General features: G+C 40.8%; 1 protein-coding gene across 1 annotated transcript; it reads left to right on the top strand.

The window, feature by feature from the left end:
• Positions 1–9,973: 9,973 nt before the first annotated feature.
• On the top strand, positions 9,974–24,345 carry LOC122129894 (FK506-binding protein 5-like). Its single transcript, XM_042704626.1, has 7 exons — positions 9,974–9,992; positions 10,938–11,732; positions 14,990–15,769; positions 18,758–18,877; positions 18,972–19,037; positions 23,445–23,461; positions 24,298–24,345. Exons 1-7 carry the CDS (start codon positions 9,974–9,976, stop codon positions 24,343–24,345), a joined length of 1,845 nt encoding a protein of 614 aa, XP_042560560.1.
• The last annotated feature ends 2,893 nt before the right edge of the window (positions 24,346–27,238 follow it).

The following is a 27,238-nucleotide window of genomic DNA, read 5'->3' as shown; positions in this document are numbered from 1 at the left end:
TGCAACTTAATTTCCTACAAAATACATCTACTTCTACACTAACTACATCACCTCATACTCTTCACTCTATAGCCAAAACGGAATTGTATTTCACAAATGTAAACTTAAATTTAGCTACATCCCCAAATGACAGAGCGACTGGGCTAATCCACATGCTGCCAAAATCCACAAACATTCTTTCCCAAACGAACTCATCCATTCATATAAATCAATGATATATACAATTGCATGGTTATTAAAGTATTTTAAGACAAATGTCCCACTTACCAGCAATATTAACCAAGTATCACCAAATATCCCTCATGCCAGCCACCTTCTCTGATGCACTGCGTTCTCGCTCCAGTCTTAATCCCCAGAATTCACCACATACCAACCCAGGAACTACAACATGATGCAATGTAGTTTTCTGGCATTTAAAGGAGACATGTCCCATTACCACTTAGAAAACATACAACAACCTCAAAATATGACCCGGTTACATGAAGGAGTGTCTTCTTTTAACTGGACAGTTCTTTGTGTGATTGTGGCAACATTGAGAAGCACACTGAAGTTGCATTGTTTTATTTATTTTACAACTTGCTTCTCCTGAAATCTGAAACTGTTAATCCATTACTGAACCCCTTACAGCACCAGATTTTTTTCTATTTGTATTGCCGACCTATTTAGACCTCTGTGTGATTCCCTTAATTGCTGGATGTTTGTTCAGCATATTCAACAATCTAGCCAGCCAGCTGTCAATGGTTTTAAGTAGACTTCTGCTAACCCTGTAGTAGGAAGAGTTAACTATGGGTCCCCCAGGAGACAGAAACAAATAATGATTGTAGGTGAGTTACTGAATCTACCATATAGGATAATGCTATACTATAACCAGTGTGCTCTACAGTCTGAAATACATCAAATGTCAAAGAAAAGTGTGCAAATAATACCCATATCCAAATCACATGTATTGTAAGTTATCACATTTTAAGAAAGAAAAACACTAAGATCAATAATAAATCAAATGAGAGACACTTATTGTGTGGACTTCCATCTCCTTTCCATCTTTGTGGTGTCTGTGTGTCTGTGTGCCTTTGTGCCTGTGTCTGTGTGTCTGTGTGTCTGTGTGTCTGTGTGTCTGTGTGTCTGTGTGTCTTTGTGTCTTTGTGTCTGTGTGTCTGTGTGCCTGTGTGTCTGTGTGCCTGTGTGCCTGTGTACCTTTGTGCCTGTGGCCCTGTATGTCTGTGTGTCTGTGTGTCTGTGTGCATGTGTGTCTGTGTGCCTGTATGTCTGTGTGTCTGTGTGCCTGTGTGTTTGTGTGTCTGTGTGCCTGTGTGTCTGTGTGCCTGTGTGCCTGTGTGTCTGTGTGCCTGTGTGCCTGTGTGCCTGTGTGTCTGTGTGTCTGTGTGTCTGTGTGCCTGTGTGTCTGTATGTCTGTATGTCTGTGTGCCTGTGTGTCTGTGTGTCTGTGTGTCTGTGTGCCTGTGTGCCTGTGTGCCTGTCTGCCTGTGTGCCTGTTTGCCTGTCTGCCTGTCTGCCTGTCTGCCTGTCTGCCTGTCTGCCTGTCTGCCTGTCTGCATGCTCACCACAACATCAGTAGCCATTAGATAAAAAAACGCCCGCTGCTGCAGGTGTCATAGAAACAGGTGGAGCAATTGGAGGGAAGTTTCATCTCTGAGGAAGTCAGGTGACTAGTGTTGAAACACACACCCAAGAGACTTACGGCACCATTTCTTCCCACAGGTGCACTCAGAGACACACAGAAGATTCAGTCTGCTGTCAAGCGCACAGGTACGTGAGGAAATACCATTTTTAAAGACCTAATCTGACCTGTGTGCCTGTTTGTCTGTGTGTCTGTGTGTCTGTGTGTCTGTGTGTCTATGTGTCTGTCTGCCTGTGTGTCTGTGTGTCTGTGTGTCTTTGTGTCTGTGTGTCTATATGTCTGTCTGCATGTGTGTCTGTGTGCCTGTGTGCTTCTCTGCCTGTGTGCCTGTGTGTGTCTGTGTGCCTGTGTGCCTGTGTGCCTGTGTGCCTGTCTGCCTGTCTGCCTGTCTGCCTGTCTGCATGCTCACCACAACATCAGTAGCCATTAGATAAAAAACGCCCGCTGCTGCATGTGTCATAGAAACAGGAGGAGCAATTGGAGGGAAGTTTAATTTCTGAGGAAGTCATGTGACTAGTGTTGAAACACACACACAAGAGACTTACGGCACCATTTCTTCCCGCAGGTGCACTCAGAGACACACAGAAGATTCAGTCTGCTGTCAAGCGCACAGGTACGTGAGGAAATACCAATCTGACCTTATCTGACACTGTCAAGACGGGAGTAACTGTCATTTTTAAAGCCCTTATTCGACACTGTGAAGAAGGGAGTAGGTGGTGCCTTAAGATGATGAAATAATAGGCTGTCAAGACCGTTGTATAAAAAGCTTTATTTGTCACATTTTCATGCGGTGGTCTGACTGCCAAGGCAACTAGTTGAAAAGGCAGGTATGTTCATGTGTCACTTGATCATAAAGATTCATTTGAAGATAACAATACCTCTAGCTGCCTACAAAGTGGCAAACTCTTCCTGGACTTCTGTTGGCTAGGCCGTGGGTTGGGCCGTGAGTAAGACTGGACTGCGATTGCCCTTTGAGCCCGTGCCTCCGTTAGAGTAGTGAATGGTTTTTAATACAAGTTATGGCTAGACTTTCCACTGGCCCCCCGCAGTGTCATTATCTTTACATTGAAAATCCCTCATTTCTGTGTTGTAATATTATGTGGTGGTCTTACCTGTTGACTCATTTAGTCTTTAATTGTTTGCATCCTTGCACGTACGATAGCAGTGTCGAATTGTTTGCACTTTTGCACATATTGCAGTGTTGAATTGCTTGTATGTTGCACATACTGATTGCCGTGTTGTATTGCTTGCATTTTGCACATACTGATTTCAGTGTTCACTGCTTAGGTTTTGCACATATTGAGTCTTACCACTATAAGGTTACTACATGGTCGTTTAGATTTACTCTAGCCCTCTCTGCAGATTTGCACATAAGGCCCATTGCCACGGTGGCGCCTAGTCTAACCACCTTGTTTTAATTGTGAATTGATGAATTGTCTTTTTGTGTTTTCTTCTGTTGTGTTTCTCTGCTACTATTTTACAGGATGACAGTCACCTGTTTTAGACTTTGTTAATAGAAATCCAATCTTTCACAAATACGTTTTTGGTATTGTTGTGTATCCAAGGGTCTAACGTTTCAACCTGTTACGGTTACATGAATTTCATTCATATCTGTTTTAAGATATACAGTATGGTCCTCTTTGGTGCCATCACTTGCTGATTAGAATAATAAGAGGCCTTCTGTTTGGTGTAGGGGTGCATACCGAATGCTTTCAGGTTTTGTTCACATTAATAAAATAACAAAAGACTGGGGTATGAATGTGACCCATCCTTTAACAATGTAAACAATTTGATAATTGAATAATTGTCAGGTGAGTCATTGCCATTTTCAGGTAGGTTCAGCACAAGGTTTCTCCTTATCCAGGTCACCTTAGTGCTTGCTGTAGGGGGCTTAGGCCCCGGGTGCCATAAAGTGCCTTGAGACAATTCCAAGTGTTATTGGCACTAAATAAATAAAATAGAAGACAATTTAATTTAATTGAACAGCCTTTGAGTTTCTGACCTGCATTTGTTGTCAAACACTTTCTTTTAGTCCTTGCTCTGATGCGCCCATCTCACTTCTGTGTTGGCTGCTCAGTGCAGTGAGGTCATGTGACTTCAAAGAAACAAGCAGGAGGCCATTTAGGGGAAGCATGCCACTGCCGCTGTCTGAGAAGGTGTTGCAGTGAAGCATCCTTGATTGCACTTGTTATCTATCGAGCGCTGTAACAGTGAGGTGACTACTGTTAAACATTAACAAACACAGCATGAAGATCATTTTGAGAACTTTGAGAACATTTGAGACATTTGAGCTCCGCAATATCTGCCTAGCAACTCGAAAATTGCGAAAACCGCAACCATGTGACCAAGAGAAAAAAAAACACAGTCAGATCATAATCAGACAGATCAATGCCAGTAACGTTACTGCTAGTCAGCTAAATAAAACACACTGCTGAGGATAAAGTATGCCAGGCAAGAAAATGAATCTGACAGTAAGATATTCTTTCCCTCTATTTGTATATGAATATGTGTGTGCTATGAATGTAGCATCAAAATATCATACTTATTATTCCACTATAAAGTATGGAAATTATTATGCAGACTTAATCATTCATACAGACAAACTGTGGAACTGGAACAGCTCCACTTACTTTTGCTTTGCAGTATGGACATATTAGCAGTAGTTTCCCTATACTGGGCTGAGAAGTGAAACCACCAAGGGATCCACACTTTGGATCCCATAAGGGAACTGAACCCTTTTAGATCTACGTATGGGCATTCTTTTGTCTCCACCAGTTAATCCAGGTTTGCCCACAAACCCCAAAAGGATATCTCTTTCCAATTTTAGGTCAATCAGTGAGATTTTATGGTGCATATCAGTGAGATTTTATGGTGCATATTTCTCAATAGTCGCGTAACATGTATTCTGGATGTATAAGGGGGGTGGGAGGGGGTATTGTTTTATTGAAAGTGCTATTTAGGTAGTCAACAAACAAATCTAAAGTACCTGACACATAAACTTGGGTAAAGAAAAAATATTATAATATTGTTTTGGAGGTTTTAATTGCTGGGGTCAAATTGACAAAACTCATATTCAATGGCACGGAATGATCAGAGTGGTAAAGCCCATTCTACTTTTCATGCCACAAAAGTAAGTATGTTGGCCTAAGACATACCATAGAATTAGTTAGGATCTTGCGATCCAAAACTGTATCGTATTGTCATCTTCATTCGTACATGATGCTTGATCCTAAGGGCCTCATTTACTAACATTGTGACGACAGCTTAATCATCTAACGATGCTTTTCAAAAAATATTTGCTTTTTAAGGGTTGAACAGGACCGTAAAGGTGCCTTTCCCTTCTGTTCAGTGCAGGTGCCTTAAATTCTGTGATTGTTATTTCATCCTTTTTACACCGTGGTGCCAGCGTTACTTCTCCAACATTCCATCTAATGTTAAGAAGGGGACACTCTTTGTGAACATGCGTTTATTGTGGACAGGGACGTTTGGTTGCCATGGCACTGGGGGTTGATTGCACTCGAGAGGCTATAACGTCAATATTAACATGGAAGGTGAAATGAATATGCTGCTCTGTCTCTACAATTTATTTCGTTTAGTTAGTGTACTTCGAGTACAAGTACTTTTCCTGAATAAATACACGTTACTCCTACGCAGAAGGCGAGCACTGTACTCGGTGTGCTTGAACAATGGGTTGAAATACGGTTTAAACCATACATGGAGCGGGGATTTGGTGATATGTGGTGCGTGATGCGTTTTTGCCCTTGTAGTGTCAGCAGGAGGAGATAACTCTTCCTCCTCCTCCTCAGCCTTCAAGTCTTTCCTTAATGAATTAGTTAGCTAGCTACCACCAAATGCCAACAATGGCAAGTACCAAGTACTATGAAGTAGATATGCTGCATAATGTGCCTGCGTTTTTGATCAACGATATCATATCATTTTCGAGGGTGTTAATACAAGATCAGAATGACAGATGAATAACTCTGGCCTAATGGTGCCCATGCCTAAAGGGGCTGTAGCTCAGGCTTAATGGTGCCAAAATGGTCTGTAGCTCAGGCCTAACGGTGCCTAAAGGGGCTGTAGCTCAGGACTAGCGGTGCCTAAAGGGGCTGTAGATGTATGCCTAGCCTTATGAAGGAGGATTGTGTTACTGAGTCTATCCACAAGCAATAGGCCACAAATACAAATATTATTCATTTAGATTTCCTATTATTCCAACATCTATCTGTTGGTGTTTTTTTTACACTTGTCAGGACTGCTGCTCATGTAGTATAATTCTCTGTAATGACATACAAGCTCCACCTAGTGGTGTTTTACCTGAACTGCTGCTACTCATGTAGAATCCGTCTATGTAATGACATTAAATCTCCACCTAGTGGTGTTTTATCCGAACTGCACCACCGGAGGCAATTTGCCCTGTCCCAGCTGCCTCCTTTCCTGTAGTCGGGAAACACGTGCACAGTCATACGGCAATATTGATAAGGCAGGGTGGAAGAAATCAGCATCTAGAGGAGATTATAAATCTACAGACATGCATGCCCTCTTGCATAATACCTCGTACCACTCAAAACATACTCATAAGGGAAGAGTGAAATCACAATTTTTAAGAATCTGCTCTTTTAAGGCAGTTGTTGAAAATAACTGCAAGAACTTTGTTTAAAGTTTTGAGATTAAGGGGTTATGCCTGTACATTATTTAGGTCTGTAGAAGTAGAAGTCAGGCAAACTTTTGTTCACCTTGAAATTAAAATGACACAAAATGAGGGCAAACAACTCAATCACAAACTTAAATACAAAATATAAAATGACTAATTTTCCTAGAAAGGGAGCCCCCCCTAGGTGTGTGTGTGTGTGTGTGTGTGTGTGTGTGTGTGTGTGTGTGTGTGTGTGTGTGTGTGTGTGTGTGTGTGTATGTGTGTGTGTGTATGTGTGTTTGTGAGCATGGACCAAATAATCCATTTCAAATTGGTCGGGTCCATCAGCACACCGACCCACAATCCCCAGCCCAGAGTGAGATGACAAACGTTGGCCTGCAGTAGGCTACAAGCTGAGAAGGTCTTGGTTGATCGATAAGTACGCCCTCCTCATACTGTAGAATAGTTGTAATTTGCTAATGGGAGGGTAGAAACCTCACTCAGAGGCTGAAATGTGCAAGGGATTAGTTATATTCTCCTTACAAAGTGATTATTTATACTTTAGTTTCAAACTGTATATATTTAAAAAGTAAAGGGTTCAAGGTTGCTGTGGGTGTTAGTTTTATGTTTGTAGGACAAAAACTTGTGGAGATTTTAAAATCTATTAAAATACCACCAACTGCCCCACGGGGCAGCTTAGGGTTGGAATGACTTTCAGTGTTCGAAAAGCACAAGTGCGCGTTTTGAGACAGAGCTACTGTTAAGTCCTGTCCTATTTCTCAGGTTGTTTCCCTTATTGTATCATTTATTCTTCAGTTTTTTGTTGTGTTTGTTTTCTCATCTCTCCTCGTTTTAGACACCTCATGCCCTTGTGTGTGCCCCACCTTGATTGTCTGCACCTGTTCCTCATTACCTATTGTATTTAGACTGTGTGTTTTTGTGAAATGGGTTATTTCCATCGTTATTAATATATTAACATGTTTTCACATTAACAACTCAGAATATAGACAAAGTAACAAGTGTTTGGGTGCTTGACACATAAGACAGCCTCACATAACATACAACTACGGCAAAAGTAAACCTAAAACAAGAAGGTCGTGAGACATAGAAAGAAAGAAGGAAGGTATACAAAACAAAACTGGCCTAAAGCATAGGATTACATTCGTACAACATCGTCATTTTGTTATTTTGGGAACTTCTTCTGACAAACAAATGTATTCAATTCTGTCTGACAACATCAATGTGCTCACTTGGGTATAAACAACCATCAGTGATTATGTTAATGAAGTTGGATTGTCAATGATTTACTCAGGATTGTCTAACAAAATGTCTGCTGCGATGTTATTGACTTCAGGTCACCCTCTGCCCTTCACTTTGTTATTGTTCTATCAGAACAAACATGGACAGTTCATGAGAGACAAGAGAACACATTTATTAGGGAGTGGTCTGCATACATGAGGTAGCTGCTGTTAATCATTAACAAACACACTCAAAGACCTGTTGATTTGACCAACCTGGACAGTTAATAATAAACGGAAAAGAAGCCAAAGGGAGAGCATAGGAGATGCTGTTTTCGCTACAGTATGTATCTTTGGGTTATTGGATCTTGTGTTCAAAACCCTTTCTATTGTATCTGATCCTTCAGGTAACCAGTATTACCAGTAATAACTAGGGCTGTCAGCGTTAACGCGTTAATCTATGCGATTAATGCGGCCGGGATTAACGCAATTAAATATTTTAACGCAGTTAACGCAACTTTAAAAAAAAAAAAAAAAACGGTTAACTCGCCTTGCTCCTTTATTGATGTCAGGTGAAACGGAAAATACTTAAAAGGTATCTTAATGAAACACAGCGAGTTACTATTAGATTCATTACACCAAGAATCAGAGCAACAACAGATTACAACACAACTGGCTAATAAGTGCTAACGTCTGCCACCAACGGAGTTATGAATGAATGTTGTGCTAACTGTCACATATTAGAACGTAACGTATCTAAATGAATAATAATTACATTTTACGTTACAACTAACTAGCACAGTTCATAGAATTTAAACATAGGTCACTTAAACATATTTATCACAGTGTGAGACAGCTAAATAACTTAGTCATTGTTTTTGAGCGTGCGAGGGAAAGCATAATTTAATAGAGGCTTACTAGACATGTGCGTTACTGACTGTCACAGTTGTCAAAGTAAAAGTCCGTCAACAGAAAGAAATACAATACTGTGTGCGTGCAGGGATGGATTACCGAACGGGCTGAACGGGCCCAAATATACATTTGCTGACCTAAATAAGATGTTATTTGTTATTACTTGAGGTTATTTCAATAATTGACAATTTTAAGCTTGGCCTACCATTTTATGGGAGCGATGAGGGACTCATTTTCCTAAAAAGGGAGCCCCTAGGGGATAAACTTGTATTTAACACATGTAATGTTATATTGTTTATATGATATAAAATGTAAAACTAGTGGTTGTGTATATGTAGGTAAGAACAAACATTTGATAAGTTAAATAGTCACAACATTTAATCACTATTATGGTAAAAAATAAACATTTACAGGTTCACAAACAGACATGCTTAAGGAATTATGGGCCTAGAATCTACGGCCCGTTTCACATGCCTGTATCGCGTGTAATAAAATAATAAAAATGTTTTGTGCACCTTAGCTTGTTTCTGATCTCGTTTCTTTAATGTTGCTCATTTTACATATAAAAGGGTTTTTTAAAGCCATCTATGAAAAATTACTCATAGTACTATATTTAGATGTAGAGTTTTTTTTACAAATCAAATTATTGTTTCTATTTAGAATAGACCTTGACATATCAATATATATTAAGTAAAAATGAACCATAGACAACTGTTTAAATCTAATTTATTAAAACCAAATGAACGACTGGATGCTGTCAATCTTTCTGGACCCTTTATAGGGGAGTCTGGAGTGTTTCTTTCTGGGACGTGAACTGGGGGTTATGGGGAAGAGGGAACATACCATGTGCAAAAGTACATCTGCGGGGAAAAATACACAATTACAGATGGTGTGTGTGTGTGTGTGTGTGTGTGTGTCAAGGAATCAATTTCAAATTGGTTGGGTCCATCAGCACACCAACCCACAATCCCCAGCCCAGAGTGAGATGACAAACATTGGCCTGCAGTAGGCTACGAGCTGAGAAGGTCTTGGTTGATGGTGTTTCCAATCGATAATTACGCCCACCTCATATAAATAGAACAATCTGATTACATAACTGTGGACCTGCTGCGGAGGGCGGAGCTCATCACCTCATTGAAAAGTAGCCCCACCGGCCCTACCAGTTCTGTGTGTGTGTGTGTGTGTGTGTGTGTGTGTGTGTGTGTGTGTGTGTGTGTGTGTGTGCGTTTGTGTGTGTGTGTGTGTGTGTGTGTGTGTGTGTGTGTGTGTGTGTGTTGTTGTGTGTGTGTGTGTGTGTGTGTGTGTGTGTGTGTGTGTGTGTGTGTGTGTGTGTGTGTGTAAGAGGCTGAGTGGTGGAGGTGCAGGTGACGTGTATGGAACTGAATGGGATGATTTGATCTGTCAGGGAGTTTCAGTCTCTCACTGACCAGCAGTTTGTTTGTTTCAACAGTGAGTCTGTCTGAACTTTCTGAACAGTCTGGTCTCGTTTCACAAGAGCTGAACAGACTAGAGAAGATGAAACACTTTGGGATCTGTTTGATCCTGTTGTGGACAATGCCTCTGTTATCTGCAGGTATTCCATCATCACGTGAGACAGAATTTTTTTTTTTTTTATTGTGATATTTGTATTTTTTCCTTTTTGCCTTGTATGTATCTCTCTCTCTTTCCATCTCTCTCTCCTTTCCTCTCTCCCCCTCTCTCTCTCCTTTCCTTTCTCCCTCTCTCTCTTCTTCTCTATTTGTCTTTTCCTTTCTCCTGTCCTCTCTCTCTCTCTCCCTCTCTCTCTCTCATTTCCTCTCTCCCTCTCTCTCTTCTCTCTCTCATTTCCTCTCTCTCTCTCCTTTCCTCTCTCTCTCTCCTTTCCTCCCTTTCCCTCTCTCTATCCTTTCCTCGCTCCCTCTCTCTCTATCTCTCCTTTCCTCTCTCATTATCTCTCTCTCTCCCTCTATCTCTCTTTCCTTTCCTCTCTAACTCTCTCCCTCTAACTCTCTTATCAAATGAGAAATATGTTGAAGATCAAATACGTATTGTGCTGTATCATGAGTCTTCTTGATAAACCAGTTGAGCCACTAAATGGATGTTTTGAGCATTAGTCACCTATCTTCCTCAGAAATGAAACTTAGAATAACAGATGATATGGCGTTTATACACATTTAGAGGGGTACAAAAAATGTACACAATGTGTCATATGTAATTTATGTAGCTGTGCGGATGTAATTTACACAGACCATTTGATTTCCTGGGTTTAGTTTCCCATATATTTGATGTTTCTATAACTACACAAAAGTGTGTTGAGTGGGAAACACCCCATGGATGTTTTGTGCCATGATAACAACACAAACGGCATTGAACTAGCAACACTTTTAGCTAATGCTAGTTTGGGTTTGGCCTTACTGATATATAGTCCATAGAAACAATTTTTATACCTACAAGCTATTACCTGTATGGACACTCTTTAGCAATCAAACTCCTAGTCTACACACACACATACAAACTGTTTCTGAATGTTTCCCCACAGGGTTGAGGATTGTACTGCTGGGTAAGAGTGGAGCTGGAAAGAGTGCAACAGGAAACACCATCCTGGGGAAAAAGGTTTTTAAAGAAGATTCATTTTTTGACTCTGCCACTTCAGTTTCTCGTAACGAGAGTGGAAGGGTGTTTGGGAGGCAGATCACAGTGGTCGACACCCCAGGACTGTTTGATACATCTAAGACACCAGACGAGCTGAAAAGTGAGATAGAGAAGTGTGTGGCGATGTCTGTTCCTGGGCCTCACGTCTTCCTGCTGGTGATCAGATTAGGGGTGAGATTCACAGAGGAGGAGAGGAATGCAGTGAAGTGGATCCAGGAGAACTTTGGCAAGAGAGCGGCAGAGTTCACCATGGTACTGTTCACTCATGCTGATCAGCTGAAGGGGAAATCTGTGGAACACAACTTCAATGAAGACATTCGGAACATCATAGACAGCTGTGGAGGAGGATATCACTCCTTTAATAATTTAGAGCGGGATGACCAGACTCAAGTGGAAGAGCTGCTGGAGAAGGTTGATGCCATGGTGGAGAAGAATGATGGAGAACACTACACAAACAAGATGTACCAGGAGTCTCAGAGAAAGATGGAAGAAGAGGAGGAGAGGAAGAGACAGGAGGAGGAGGAGAGAAGAAAGGAGGATGAGAGGAAGATCAGAGAAGAAGAGCGGAAGCAGGTAGAGGAAGATTTTAGAAAGGCTGAAGAGGAGAGGAAGAGAGAAGAATTTTACCGAAAAGTAGTTTTAAAAGTGATAGTAGCTGGCTTGACACTACGTTGTAACCTTGGTAGAACAGCTAGCGCTCTGCTTTTGGCAGCAACAGTAATCTTTCATGAATCATTTGCGGGATATTTGTGGGAGATTATTCTATATATCTGTAACACTTCTTGGGAACAGGGATGCCTAGCCTTATAAAGTAGAATTGTGTCACTAAGTCTATTGACAAGCAAAAGAACACAAATACAAATATTATTAATTTAGCTTTCCTGTTATTCCAACATATATCTGTTTGTCTTTTTTAACACTTGTCAGGACTGCTGTTCATGTAGAACCCTTCTCTGTAATGACTTGCAAGCTCTACCTAGTGGTGTTTTATCTGAACTGCAGTACTAGAGGCAATTTGCCCTGTCCCTGTCCCTGTCCCTGAAACAGCTGCACAGACATATGGCAATATGTATATGGCAGCATGGAAGACATCAGCATCTAGAGGATATTTTAAATCTACAGACATGCATGCCCTCTTGCATAAGACCTCATACCACTCAAAACATACTCACAAGGGAATAGTGAAATCACAACTTATTGGCCTCTGAAGAATCTGCTCTTTTAAGGAAGTCGTTGAAATAGCTACAAGAACTTTGTTTAATGTCTTCAGATTAAGGGGTTATGCCCGTACATTTTTGTAGGTCTATAAAAACCCTGAATTTAAAAATGACACGAAAGGAGGGCAAACAACTCAACCCATTTGTAAATACATATTCATCATCACATTTAAATACAACAAATAAAAGGACTAATTTCCCTAAAAAGGGAACTGTCTGTGTTACTTGAGTGTTGCGGCTGCATTATATGTTTCCCATTGATTTTGATGCATGACATGGGCGTCTCACATTGCTTATTACACATATGCTCCAACCTGTTAACATGGGCGCTGAAATGAAAATCAACAGGTAGTTGTGAAAATCAACAGTTGCCAGTGTGCAGAAGGCAGAGCAAACATTGGGACACAAGAAAAAGACAACACACTGAAAGGAAGTGGATTCACAGACTTTATACAATTGACTCATTGAGCCTCAATAAAAAGGTCTCCAAAGTGAAAATAATAAAGATTTTTTTGTGCACCTTAGCTTGTTTCTGATCTCCTTTCTTTAACTTTGCTCATTGTACATGTAAAAGGTTTTTTTAAAGCCATCTAGGAAAAAATACTCATTGTACTAAATTTAGATATAGAGGTTTTATGATCAAAATTAAATTGTTGTTTATATTTAGAATAGACCTTGACATATAAATATAAATGAAGTAAAAATGAACTACTATAGACAACTGTTTTAAACAAATTTATTTAAACCAAATGAACGACTGGATGTTGTCGATCTTTCTGGACCCTTTATAGGGCAGTCTGGAGTGTTTCTCTCTGGGTCTGTTGGGGTGGGACGTGAACTGGGTGTTATGGGTTGTCTCTGGGGTTGAGGGGGGGAGACCATACCATGTACACAAGTATATATGCAGCGAAAAAGAGGTGACGCACAAACATTACCAAATACTACAAATACAGATGGTGTGTGTGTGTGTGTGTGTGTGTGTTTGTGTGTGTGTATATATGTGTGTATGTCTGTGTGTGCATGGACCAAGGAATCCATTTCAAATTGGTTGGGTCCATCAGTACACCAACCCACAATCCCCAGCCCAGAATGAGTTTACAAACGTTGGCCTGCAGTGGGCAACGAGCTGAGAAGGTCTTGGTTGATGGTGTTTCCAATCGATAATTACGCCCCCCTCATAGAAATAGAACAATCTGATTTGCAGAAGTGTCAGACAATAAAAAAATTAAATGTTCTAATCATGTACATTACTGTGGACCTGCTGGAGGGCGGAGCTCAACACCTCATTGAAAAGTAGCCCCACCGGCCCTACCAGTTCCTTGTGTGTGTGTGTGTGTGTGTATGTGTGTGTGTGTGTGTGTGTGTGTGTGTGTGTGTGTGTGTGTGTGTGTGTGTGTGTGTGTGTGTGTGGCGTGTGTGTGTGTGTGTGTGTGTGTGTGTGTGTGTGTGTGTGTGTGTGTGTGTGTGGATGTGCGTGTGTGTCTGTGTGTATATGCATTTGTCTGTGTGTGTGCGTGTATGTGCATTTGTGTGTGTGTGTGTGTGTGTGTGTGTGTGCGTGTATGTGTGTGTGTGTGCATATGCATCTGTGTGTGTTTGTGTGTGTGTGTGTGTGTGTGTGTGTGTGTGTGTGTGTGTGTGTGTGTGTGTGTGTGTGTGTGTGTGTGTGTGATTGTGTGTGTGTGTGTGTGTATGTGAGTGTGTGTGTGTGTGTGTGTGTGTAAGAAGGAAGGAGAGAGAGAAACACAGAGAGGCTGAGTGGGAGTTGCAGGTGACGTGTATGGAACTGAATGGGATGATATAATCCGTCAGGGAGTTTCAGTCTCTCACTGACGAGCGGTTTGTTTGTTTCAACAGAGTCTGTCTTCACTTTCTGAACAGTCTGGTCTCGTTTCACAAGAGCTGAACAGATTTGAGAAGATGAAACATTTTGGGATCTGTTTGATCCTGTTGTGGACAATGCCTCTGTTATCTGCAGGCGTTCCATCATCACGTGAGACAGACATTTTTATTTTTTTATTCTGATATTTGTATTGTTTCCTTTTTGTCTTGTATGTATCTCTCTCTCTTTCCCTCTCTCTCTCCTTTCCTCTCTCCCTCTCTCTCCTTTCCTCTCTCTCTCCTTTCCTCCCTTTCCCTCTCTCTATCCTTTCCTCTCTGCATCTCTCCCTCTAACTCTCTTATCAAATGAGAAATATGTTGAAGATTAAATACTTAATGTGCTAATGTATCATGAGCCTTCTTGATACACCAGTTGAGCCACTGAACGGGTGTTTTGAGCATTAGTCACCTACCTTCCTCAGAAATGAAACTTAAGATAATGAATGATATGGCATTTATCCACATTTACAGGGGTAGAAAAAATGTACACAATGTGTCATATGTTATTTATGTAGCTGTATGAATTTACACAGATAATTGAATTTCCTGGGTTTAGTTTCCCACACATTTGATGTTTCTATAGTTACACAAAAGTGTGTAGAGTGGGAAACACCCCATGGATGGTTTGTGCCAACCTGACAACACGAACAGCATTGAACTAGCAAAACTTTTAGCTAATGCTAGTTTGGGTTTGGCCTTACTGATATATAGTCAGTAGAAACAGATTTTATATCTACAGGCTATTACCTGTATGGACACTCTTTAGCAATCAAACTCCAAGTCTACACTAACACACACACACACACACACACACACACACACATACAAACTGTTTCTGAATGTTTCCCCACAGGGTTGAGGATTGTACTGCTGGGTAAGAGTGGAGCTGGAAAGAGTGCAACAGGAAACACCATCCTGGGGAAAAAGGTCTTTAAAGAAGATTCAACTTTTGAGTCCGTCACATCAGTTTCTCTTAAGGAAAGTGGAACGGTGTTTGGGAGGCAGATCAGAGTGGTCGACACCCCAGGACTGTTTGATACATCTAAGACACCAGATGAGCTGAAAAGTGAGATAGAGAAGTGTGTCAACATGTCTGTTCCTGGGCCTCACGTCTTCCTGGTGGTGATCAGATTAGGTGTGAGATTCACAGAGGAGGAGAGGAATGCAGTGAAGTGGATCCAGGAGAACTTTGGCAAGAGAGCGGCACGGTTCACCATGGTACTGTTCACTCATGCTGATCAGCTGAAGGGAAATACATTGGAACAAAACTTCAATAAAGACATTTGGAACCTCATAGACAAGTGTGGAAGAAGATATCACTCCTTTAATAATTTAGAGCGGGATGACCAGACTCAAGTGGAAGAGCTGCTGGAGAAGATTGATGCCATGGTGGAGAATAATGATGGAGAACACTACACAAACAAGATGTACCAGGAGGCTCAGAGCAAGATGAGAGAAGAGGAGGAGAGGAAGAGACAGGAGGAGGAGAATAAAAGAAAGGAGTATGAGAGGAAGATCAGAGAAGATGAGCGGAAGAAAGCAGAGGAAGATCATAGAAAGGCTGAAGAGGAGAGGAAAAAACAAGAGGAGAATGAACAATTTTACCGATATGTTGTAATAGGTTTGAAGATAGCAGCTGGCTTGGCACTAGGTCCTGGAATTGGTCTAATAGCAAACTTTCTGTTTTGGTAGCTACAGTATGTTTTTTTTTAATAATTTGCAGGGATGATTCCCCTTTGACAGAGTAAAGCTCTGGGAAATACCATAGCCACCTTGCCAGTTTGATTTATTACACTCAAATAGACAAGCTCTTTCTGGAAAACACTTCTTGCGAACAAGGATGCCCAGCCTTATGGAGGGGAATTGTGTCACTGAGTCTTTTCACAAGTAATAGAACACAAATACAAATATTTTTCAGTTAGCTTTCCTATTATTCCAACATCTTTCTATTTGTCTTTTTTTTACACTTGTCAGGACAGCTGTTCATGTAGAATCCTTCGCTGTAATGACATGCAAGCTCCACCTAGTGGTGTTTTATCTGAACTACACCACCAGAGGCAATTTGACCTGTCCCTGCTGCCTCATGTCCAGTAATATCATTGAGCTCCCTATTGGTTGTTGGCCAAAAATACTGTACTGTGGGTTTGGGTTATGGGTGTGATATTTTCCCAAAACATTTTTTTCAAGTAACTATGTCAAAGAGTAGTCATTCGAGAGCCACTTCACCCGGAGTCAAATTCCTTGTATGTGTAAACTTACTTGGCCAATAAACATGATTCTGATTTAGATTATTATACTGATGGAAGGATTCTTTACACTGGACGTTTATGCATCGACACAGAGAAGTGTGAGAAAGCTGAAAAAGTAAATCTGTTCAAAGCCAACTCTGTTGTAAAACAAACTATCTCATGATATGGTCTCTTTAAAATTAGACAAACAAGCGATTTTTCATATCAAAATAAAAATAAAAGATTCCAAGCGGAGTACGAAAAGTGTTTCATTACTGATGTCTGTACAGGGAATTGTGGACGTAGACGTAGTATTTATAAATGCTACCAGGTTCAAACAAAACTGATGAGAGACTGATAGAATACTATATATAGAGGCCTTAAACACACATCATGAGCCATCACCCATGAAAGGAATGTTACATAACATTACATTATACATATTATATTATAATATAATATATCAATTATATTGTATATTACATGCAAATCTTTACAGTGTTTTTCAGTAGCAGTAATGTATTTTGGGTTGTACACTATAAATAAACTTAACAAATTGTGAATTTGCATCACGTTTGACTGACCACTGCCTAAAAGTAACCCAAGAATGGTTGTCACTGTCTGTTAATTCATCAGATGGATCGGTCATTTGTTATCATTGGACACCTCAGACTGATGGCCCGGTTCAGAATCAGACAGAGATGTGTGGCACTGCCACGACAACAGAACTAGTAACACGCAGTAGCATGGCAACAGAACCAGTAACAGACAGTAGCACGGTAACAGAACCAGTAACAGAGAGTAGCACGGTAACAGAACCAGTAACAGACAGTAGCATGGCAACAGAACCAGGAACAGACAGTAGCACGGCAACAGAACCAGTAACAGACAGTAGCACGGTAACAGAACCAGTAACAGACTGTAGCACGGCAACAGAACCAGTAACAGACAGTAGCACGGCAACAGAACCGGTAACAGACAGTAGCACGGCAACAGACAGAGGTGTAATGTTTTCCACATTTATTTGACTGCCTTTGGTCCTACCTTTGAACAGTTCAATCTCGCACAGTAATTGTGTGTAGGCTATTTCATGAAGATTTTTTAATTCTATTCTGTTTATTTTGATTATTGGTCAGTTATTTTCTGTTGTGTTGTGTTTGAATTTTAAGGTGTGTCTGCACTTGGTACTTGGTGCTTTTATTTTTTTAAATAATAAAATAACACGTGAAACGTTAACACAAAGATGTCCTGACGGTTGCAAAGTGCGGAAGGTTTGATTGGATTATGTCGGTGCTGCTCTCACTGTCGACCTGGGGATAAGACATCGAAAGAAGTTGTTAGAAAGAATTAGTGACTGTCAGAAAGCAATGCTGTTTGTTAATTGCTTTATTTATTTATTGAATTCATTCATCTGGCCATTTTCAGAGATGTATGAAGTCATAAGTGCTTCAGTGGTGTTAACAGGAAACAAAGTCCTTATACACTCAAACATGCTTATGCTCATTGTGCGTACTTATTCATGAAGTACCCACCATTTGCCTATTATTCATGAAGTACCCACCATGTGCGTATTCCTCTCTAATTTTCTCTTCAACCGCAAATCATAAACAAACCGTCAAAAACAAAACTACTTAATGTCATATTTAATAACCATGTGTTTCTGAGGAATTCAAATGGAGTAAACCCACCATCACTCACTGTCCGTACCAGTGTCTGTAGAGCGGTGTTGTGCATGAACAAGTTCAAAAGAAGACATTCATTGAACACGTTCATTTTCACAAGAACGATGAACTGAACGCAACTTAATGACAAATAATGAATTTGAACGGTGAACACGTTCATATATCTGAGGTCTAGCTAAAACGTTACGGAATGTTTTCTTTCTCCTGAGGAGAGACACTGTCTAAATCGAATGCTTGTCGTTGCTCAGTGCCCGTAAAATTTCTGTGATGTAGCCTAACCTAAACCAACTAACTCAACTTCGCACTAGGTTACCCATGATTCATTGCGCACACATGTAGACCAAACAAGCAACGTATTCCAAGACAACAGCTGTCGGTCTCATATAAAAAGGGCAAGTGAAAGCAGAGATGCAGACTCAGTGACTAAATCCGATGCACCTTATTATTATTTGCGGGATTTTTACACACTGTCTGATAAAGATTCCAATAGTAAAAATCTCACCTTTATGTGCAAATTGTGTCCTCCTGCGCTAAAAAAACAAGTCTGGAAGTCAGCCTCATCCGCATCTAATTTAAAACGGCATGAGGAGCTGAAGCATCTAGCTAGCCTTGAAAGTTATCTCCAAGTAATTGAAAGTCAAAAAAAGACCAAGACCCCCTGCCAACAGCCCCAAATGACCCAAACCACATTGTCTGCAGCCTTCAAGGGTATTATTTCCCAGCAACAGGTATACAAACTCGTAATTGACTACATTGTTGGAGATTTACAGCCTCTGAGTAACGTGGAAAAGCCCTCCTTCATCAGACTAGTGACTAGGGGTGAGATTCACAGAGGAGGAGAGGAATGCTGAATGCTGAGAGGAATGCCTCATAGACAAGTGTGGAAGAAGATATCACTCCTTTAATAATTTAGAGCGGGATGACCAGACTCAAGTGGAAGAGCTGCTGGAGAAGATTGATGCCATGGTGGAGAACACTGGTGGAGAACACTACACAAACAAGATGTACCAGGAGGCTCAGAGAAAGATGAGAGAGGAGGAGGAGAGGAAGAGACAGGAGGAGGAAAAGAAAAGTATGAGAAGCTGCTCATGTAGAATCCTTCTCTGTAATTACATGTAAGCTTCACCTAGTGGTGTTTTACCTGAACTGCTGCTCATTTATAATCCTTCGCTGTAATGACATGCAAGCTCCACCTAGTGGTGTTTTATCTGAACTGCACCACTAGAGTCAATTTGCCCTGTCCCTGCTGCCTCCTTTCCTGTAGTGGGGAAACATGTGCACCGTCATACGCCAATATTGATATGGCAGCATGGAAGAAATCAGCATCTAGAGGAGATTTTAAATCTACAGACATGAATGCCCCCTTGCATAAGACCTCGTACCACTCAAAACATACTCATAAGGGAAGAGTGAAATCACAACTTATTGTCTTCAGAAGAATCTGCTCTTTTTAAGGAATTCATTGAAATAGCTACAAGAACTTTTTTGAGGTATTGACATTAAGGGGTTATGCCAGTACATTTTATAGGTCTATAGAAACAGACGTCGGGGAAACTTTTGGTCACCCTTGAATTTAAAATTACAATGAGGGCAAACAACTCAATCCATTTGTAAATATATATTCATCATCACATTTAAATACAACAAATAAAAGGACTAATTTTCCTAAAAAGGGAGCCCCCCTAGGTGTGTGTGTGTGTGTGTGTGTGTGTGTGTGTGTGTGTGTGTGTGTGTGTGTGTGTGTGTGTGTGTGCGTGTCTGTGTGTGTGTCTGTGTGTGTGTGTGTGTGTGTGTTTGTATCCTTGAGCTGTATGCAAATATTACTTCTGTTCTCATTTTTTTTCTCATTGAAAGTAATTCTCAAAAACTCAAGCCATATTCTTTGCCTAGTGTTGTGTTGTGCAGGAAGTAGTATCCATCTATCCATCTATCTACTGTATCTAACAAATCTTAAAATGTAATCTTCCTGCCCACCATAGTCAGCAGGAAAACTATTGTAATTTGGCAAAATGACCATCTGTTAGACTATATTAATAGTGTAGGTCCACTGTTGTGTTGCCTTGAGCCCAGCATGAGGTTAACAGCAATGGAGCAGATAAGGACTCACTGTAGTACCATATCTGACCACATATTATCATGGGGAATATGTGGGGGGGCGCTGTGGAGTTCCTGTGTGCAGAGGCGTCTTCTGCCCCACATGAAACCTACTATCCTAAGTGTAGCAGAAGAGGCAAGCTATGAGCAGGGTGAACCATACCCAATTGTTGTATACTGATAAACATAACAATAAATAGAACAATGCTTCACTACTTTTAAGGGTGTAATTGAACAAACAACAATTGACCCAACGTTTATTTTAAGGATCTATGTTTTTAATTGTAAGAGGATGACATTTTGGTGAGTGGTTCCCCATACAGACGAGCTGCAACTGAATATTACAGTCTTGGACATTAACTTTAAAGGCCTGGTCATTTCGGAGACACAAATGTAACAGTGGTAAAAAAACTTTATTTATTACAATAATTTATTTTATCCATTCGAGTAAGTAAGGTGAAGGATGCCAGTTTAGAATGCAAGAATAGATTTTCATTTTTGACTGAGACACAGCATGAGGGTGAATGGAAAGGAAGCAGTGTGCACTGAAGCAGGGAAAGGACAGTTTGACTCATGGGTGTAGTAGTGCAGTTGTAAGATAAATTCAGTTTAGTATGAATGTATTAACAGCTTTTTTCTATTAACAATGTATGCCTATTTAACCAGTATAACTAAAGGCAGTTCAGACACAGGGGCCTAAAGATAACATTCAAAGCCTGCACATGCTTCAAGTTTAGGCTGACCAGTGACATACATTCCAAGGTCATAGGGCAGCCTGGGCAGGACGCAGACGAGATAATGGCCATCTGTAAGAAGGGAGGATGGAGACTCACAGAACATAATTGTCAGGCCAGAAATTACGACTAAAACATGCAGTCCCAGAGAGGCGTATACCTGGAGGCGCCCAGGAAGTACCATCAGTGAAGATTGGATTTATAACCCTTAATCTCACGTGTAAAAAACAGAACGCCTTCTCTCAGCCGTGGGTGACAGAGCTCTTGTGAGAACTCCTCATTCCGACTGAATACAATCCTTATTACCAGTAAACTCAACTGTATCAAACCAAGTGCTTCGTGTGGCGGTCCTTTACTCTGATTCTCTGTAAACCAACACGCAAATAAGTTAAACTTAACACAGTTCACCACTAGGTGGCGCCTGTAGATCACTTGAGAGAAGGATTCCGTGTGAACAGCAGGCCCTGACAAGTGGGGTCATGGACTTCAGTTTGAGGTCTACTTCTGTGCACAGACTAGCAGGTCATCGGGCTGCAGCCAGGATCCGCTGACCACAGGCTCAAACATTTTCAATTGTGCTATGTGAAAGGCACTGTCTGTGTGTGTGTCTGTGTGTGTGTGTGTGTGTGTGTGTGTGTGTGTGTGTGTGTGTGTGTGTGTGTGTGTGTGTGTGTGTGTGTGTGTGTGTGTGTGTGGGTGTGTGTGTGTGTATGTATGTGGGGGTGTATCTGACTGACCACACCCCTCCCTGTGACTGGTGTGTAACCATGGGAATGAGTGCCATTGTGACCCAGGCTTGGCCCTGACTTACTGCACAGAGGAACTGCCCAATCAGCAGACAGGTAACACCCCTCCAGCCTGTGATGTCATCTTTTAGAAATTAGTTTGAATTCACTCGTTAGGTCTCATATGTTGAACTTATCAGGAGCTATCTGTATAAACTCAAGTTTGTAGAACATAATCTATCTACATGTAGCTCACATACTAAACCTGTTAGCTGATAGGGCTAACCTTGGGCATATGTGGGTCATGGTTGGAGGGTGGAGGAGCAGTGTTAAGTAAAGGTGTGCCAACCAGTGTTCAGTGTAAGCTGTGTGTTTTGTTTGTGTGTGGCTAACACATTTGGTGTATTGTGTGTTATAGGGTCCAGTGGCATGGTGGTCGTGTGTGTGTGTGTGTGTGTGTATCTGAAGCGTGTTGTGTGTCGTAGTCTCCAGCGGTGTGTTGATTGGTGTGTGTTTGTGTGTGTGTGTGTATCTAGCAAAGACGGGCAGTAACTGCTTTTAATCATTAACAAACGCAGCATAAAGATAACTTTGAAACAGACAGTAAACAAACAGACAGAAGTGCATTAAATTATGAGTGAAAGCATCACTTTATCGATCAGGATATAATCAGTGTCTGTCTGAATGGGCTGCTGGGACGTTGTTGACTTATTCAGAATTGTCTGTCGGATATGTCACCCTCTGCCCTTCACTTTGTACTTCTGTACCAGAACACATTTATGAGGGAGTGGTCTGCATACCTGCACTTCCTCCTCCAATCAGGTGAAGCATCCTTGGTTGCTCTAGTTATCTGTGAGTGCCAATAATCAGTGTTGCGTTCATAATTTTGGTGAATGTAAACTGAACGTACTATATTACTGCCTGATGAACGATACTGTGAACGCATTAATTCTTGTGTCTGTGAGCGGCACGTTCACTCTTTTTAATTTCGCTCAATAAGATGCCAGATTTCTAGAGACTTCCAGGTGAAAAACACACCGTTAACAGTGCTGTATCCAGGGTTGCCCAACCAGTCAATCGTTGCGTGTGCTTTCTTCTACTGTCTATGCCTGGCAAGTGTGAGAGCGCCAAAGTTGCGTAGAGGCCGAGGGCGGTATTGCAGACAGATAGAATTTTTAGAAAAATTATAGCTCGCAACATATTGAAAAAAAAACTGAACTAGTTCAGTTTTTGGAGCTGTGAACTTAGTTCAAAATGTTGAATTATGAACTGTGAACTGAACTAGTTCATGTAGAAAGTGAACTTTCCAAACACTGCCAATAATCATTAACAAACACAGCATGAAGATCATTTTGAGAACTTACAGTACTCTAAAAGAGAAGTGCATTCAATTGTGAGGGAAAGCATCACTTTACCAACTAGGATATAATCAGTGTCTGTCTGAATGGGCTGCTGGGACGTTGTTGACTTATTCAGATGTGTCTGTCGGATATGTCACCCTCTGCCCTTCACTTTGTAATTGTGTTACAAGAACACGTTTATGAGGGGATGGTCTGCATACCTGCCCTTCTTCCTCCAATCAGGTGAAGGATCCTTGATTGCACTAGTTATCTGCGAGTGCTGTCAAGGCCAGGTTACTGCTGTTAATCATTAACAAACACAGCATAAAGATCTGTTGGTTTGACTAACCTGGACAGTTCGCTAAATGACAGAAGAAGCCAAAGGGAGAGCCTAGAAGTTGCCGTCTTCGCTAAAGTATGTATCTTTGGGTAATCGTATCTTATGTTCGACCAATTAGACTCTAAACCCTTTTTATTGTGTTTGATCTTTCAGGTAACCAGTATTACCAGGTAATAAGGGAATACATGTGGGATTATGGGTTATGGATTATTCTGTAATGCAAATGGTCTCTTGTGAGGGCTATCCCTATTAGGCATTGCTGCCTAATTGTCTTCTTACTTTCAAAGACAATTCTGTTACAACACAGATTACAAATCAGGTCATTTACAGGCATCACAGGGAGGAACTTGTGATAACAAAAGCGTCGTCTACTTGTAAACATTCTGAAGTGTTAGTTACAGAAAATCACGTGTGGTGTGGAATTGTATGACGCTCCTAAACAGTAATTCAAAAACCTCTGCATCTCAAAATGTCAACAAATGAGCTTTAAGGAATGAGGAAAAAATCAGACGAAATATGATTTGTCATATGATTTTATGAAGTGCTGAAAAGCGGGACAACATTGGGCAGAGTTGGACAACATTGGGCAGAGTTGGACAGAGTTTTTCCCTGTCCAACATGGAGGACTCATTAACCCAATAGACTTCAGTGGGTAGTGCGGTGTGTACATGTATATGCCTGTGGTTAGTTCCATTACAGCCCACGACTCGCTTTCTGAAAGTTTCGTAGGTTACACCTATCTGATCTAGAATGTAATGTATTGTACATGTTAGGTATGTTAGGTATATCCTGTATAGATGTTTTCACATTAACAAGAAGTATGTTATTGACTGTTTCAGAATTGTAATTATCAGTCTGTCTTTTGTAACGAATAGTTGTCTTGTCTCATAGAATTAAAGATGTTGTTAAATAAGAAAAGGATTGGACTACATTGTGTCGCAGGCAAAGCCTAAATGGCTGAAATGGTTTTCTCAACCATTTCTTCAACCCTTGTGTGGTTATATAGAGAGATCTGGAGACTGGACAAGATGTCGGCTACGATGGAGAAGAGTAATGCCCAGCCACCCAAGAACGGTAAGAAAAATGACCTTCACCACAGCTCCAAATTGCAACATACTGTATGTGTAAAGTCTTTTTGCTGTTGATTTTTTATTTTAATTTAGCTATACACAGGACAATATGTTTCAGTCCTTGTCAAATGCAAGTACTCATAGCCAACAACCTATCTTAACCAATATAACTACTGCTCAACCATAGATACTGAGCAGCATGATACAACAGCAACGCACAACTGACAGCCTTAAATATCAATTTATGTTGTACCCGGGATCCATAAAGGCCCTCCATCACAGTAAAACATCGCTGTCTGTAGCCCAGTTTTTACAACTGCTTACACTCATTTTCTGAAACAATTCTCTTTTTTTTCAAAACTACACGCAATTAACAAAACTGAACACACACAATGCAAAACACCTACATGTAAATCTCCTTCAAAATCAAACACTTAGTTTAAAACTCCCTTTTGTGTCAAATGGTAAACACAGCTTTTCATATGGTTAGATCACTAATCAATCACTGAGTACACACTAGTGTGATACATCTAAACAAACCCTGTCTTTGTAAGTCTAATGCCTTTTGCAGTACAGTGTTACAGTGCACTTCACAGAGCAATCTGATAAAACCGGTAACAATAGACTGAATATATAAATACACAAATAGAGTACTTTCACACATTTCAGTATTTCCCATTTTCAAAAAACACAATGTTGCCTTTTTCATTTTCAGTGCTAGAATGTACTAAAAATAAAAATAGTTTGCCTGAAAAAGGTCTTTACAGCAATCTGAAATGTATTTCAGTAGTCAACACATAAATTCTTGGCCATGGCTGTAACAGTACTGCAGCACATATGGTTGACAGTCCAGTGTATAACCAACACAGCATTTCAGAGTCTTCAGTATGGAAACACATCATACACTATATTTTATAGTGGGCTATGTAAGAAGTATAGAAAAACAAACTTGACCCTTTCAACATGATTATATAAAAAGAGGCCGTGTGATCGTACCCAACCTCCTATTGAAGTCCTATCAAAGCATGTCAACATCACAAACAGTGTCCTCTTTCTGAACTGATATATCTGTCTCATCTCTCTCATTTTGAAGGGCAGTGCCTGAAAAGGCACACAAGTGTCCAAGGTCTGATCACTGTGTCTTAGCAAGTGAACCATGGGTGTAATGTTTTGCAAAACGTATTTGATAAAATTGAGAACGGATTCAAAGGCTGTAAAAGTCAAAGGTGAAATCTCTCCTTCTCACCGCTTCACACTCCTGGCAGAATGGAGTCAGAATCGCTGACTCAGGAGAGAGACTTTGAACACTCATGCACGCACGCACGCACGCACGCACGCACACACACCCACCCACACACTTACCCTGTCTCTCTCTCTGTCTGTCTATATACTGGATAATCATAGAGAGAGAGAGACTTTGAACAGTCATGCACACACACGCTCATATGTCCATCCATAGACTGGATAATTAATGTCCACATATTCAGTTTGCCACCCCTTTCCATACTGCTATGGACATTTGAATTAAAGTGAGAGTTAGCAGGAGTTCAGGTGCTTACGCAATTACATGATTCTAACACGGTTTTCCCACGGTATCACAGAAAACACTTTACACAATTGTCACTGTTCACCCTGTTTCTGATGCTCACCATTCATGGCATGTAGGGTGGTACGCCCATACGGACGAGCCCCGGCTGACTTTTACAGTCTTGGTGTGGTCATTCAGACTGGAGAAACAAAAAATGTAATAGTGTTACAAATTTTTATGAATCTTACTATAGTTTATTTTATCCATCAAAGTAAGTAGGGAGAAATATGTCATAAATCCTTGTGAGTTTAAGATGCAAGAAAATATTTTCATTAAAGACTGAAGTTACAAGGCAGTCATTTTTTCATGAGGGTGAATGTAAAGGAAACACTGAAGCAGGGAAAGGACAGTTTGACTCATGGGTGTAGTGGTTCAGTTCACCACTAAGTGGCGCTTGTAGGTTACTGGAGAGAGGGATTCCATGGGAACAGGAGGCCCTGACAAGTGGGGTCTTGGACTACACTTTGAGGTTAATTTCTGGCTCATTTACAAAACAAACAAATAAATAAACTAAACTTATGGTTGTATGGTGAAAATAAAATTCAATATATCAAACTGACACTAGTGGTGCAGTTCAGTTACCCTCTTTTCTTTCACTCATTACAGCATGACATATCACCATGACAACACCAGTCACAAGGCAATTTTGGCTTCTCATTTTATATAATTTGTGACACTGATTGTGACACTGACACAGAACAAACCAAGGAGCAGGAATATTTTTAATGTGTAATACTGTTTGAAACAAAAAAAAAACATTATTGTAACTGAAGAATACGTCTGGGTGTATTTGCGAGGCGTCTGAGCAAGGTAACTACCTACAACGTAACCAGCTCGCTAGCGGAGTGTTTGGTTGTTGACCTGTCAATCTCACTATAAACGTCTCCGTTATCAACACAACCTCATGCGGCAGATACGGCCACTGTCATCCGTCACGCAACACATGCCATTTTATTCGCCATGAATCCACCTTATGTGTCACTTGAGTTGAACCATGGAGCGTTTGGGCATCTAAGCGTGTATGTTTGAGCTTTCATTGGAGGAGGAAATAAATCTTGAGGAACATCCAGTTGCTCAGAGATTGGAAATTAACGCTTCTAAGACAGTGGTACAGGAGGTAGAGAAGTCGTTTAGTAATCAGAAGGTTGCTAGTTCGATTCCCTGTCGAAGCGTCCTTGAGCAAGACACTGAACCCCTAATTGCTCCTGATGTGCAGTGGGCCATCAGTGTAAATGTAAAATGTGTATACATCCTTGTAAGTCGCTTTGGATAAAAGCGTCTGCTAAATG

This window comes from Clupea harengus, unplaced genomic scaffold, assembly GCF_900700415.2.
Source record: "Clupea harengus unplaced genomic scaffold, Ch_v2.0.2, whole genome shotgun sequence".
In the NCBI taxonomy this organism is placed as follows: Eukaryota; Metazoa; Chordata; class Actinopteri; order Clupeiformes; family Clupeidae; genus Clupea; species Clupea harengus.
Note: the sequence above shows the minus strand (reverse complement) of the source record. Positions and strands in the feature narration are given on the sequence as shown.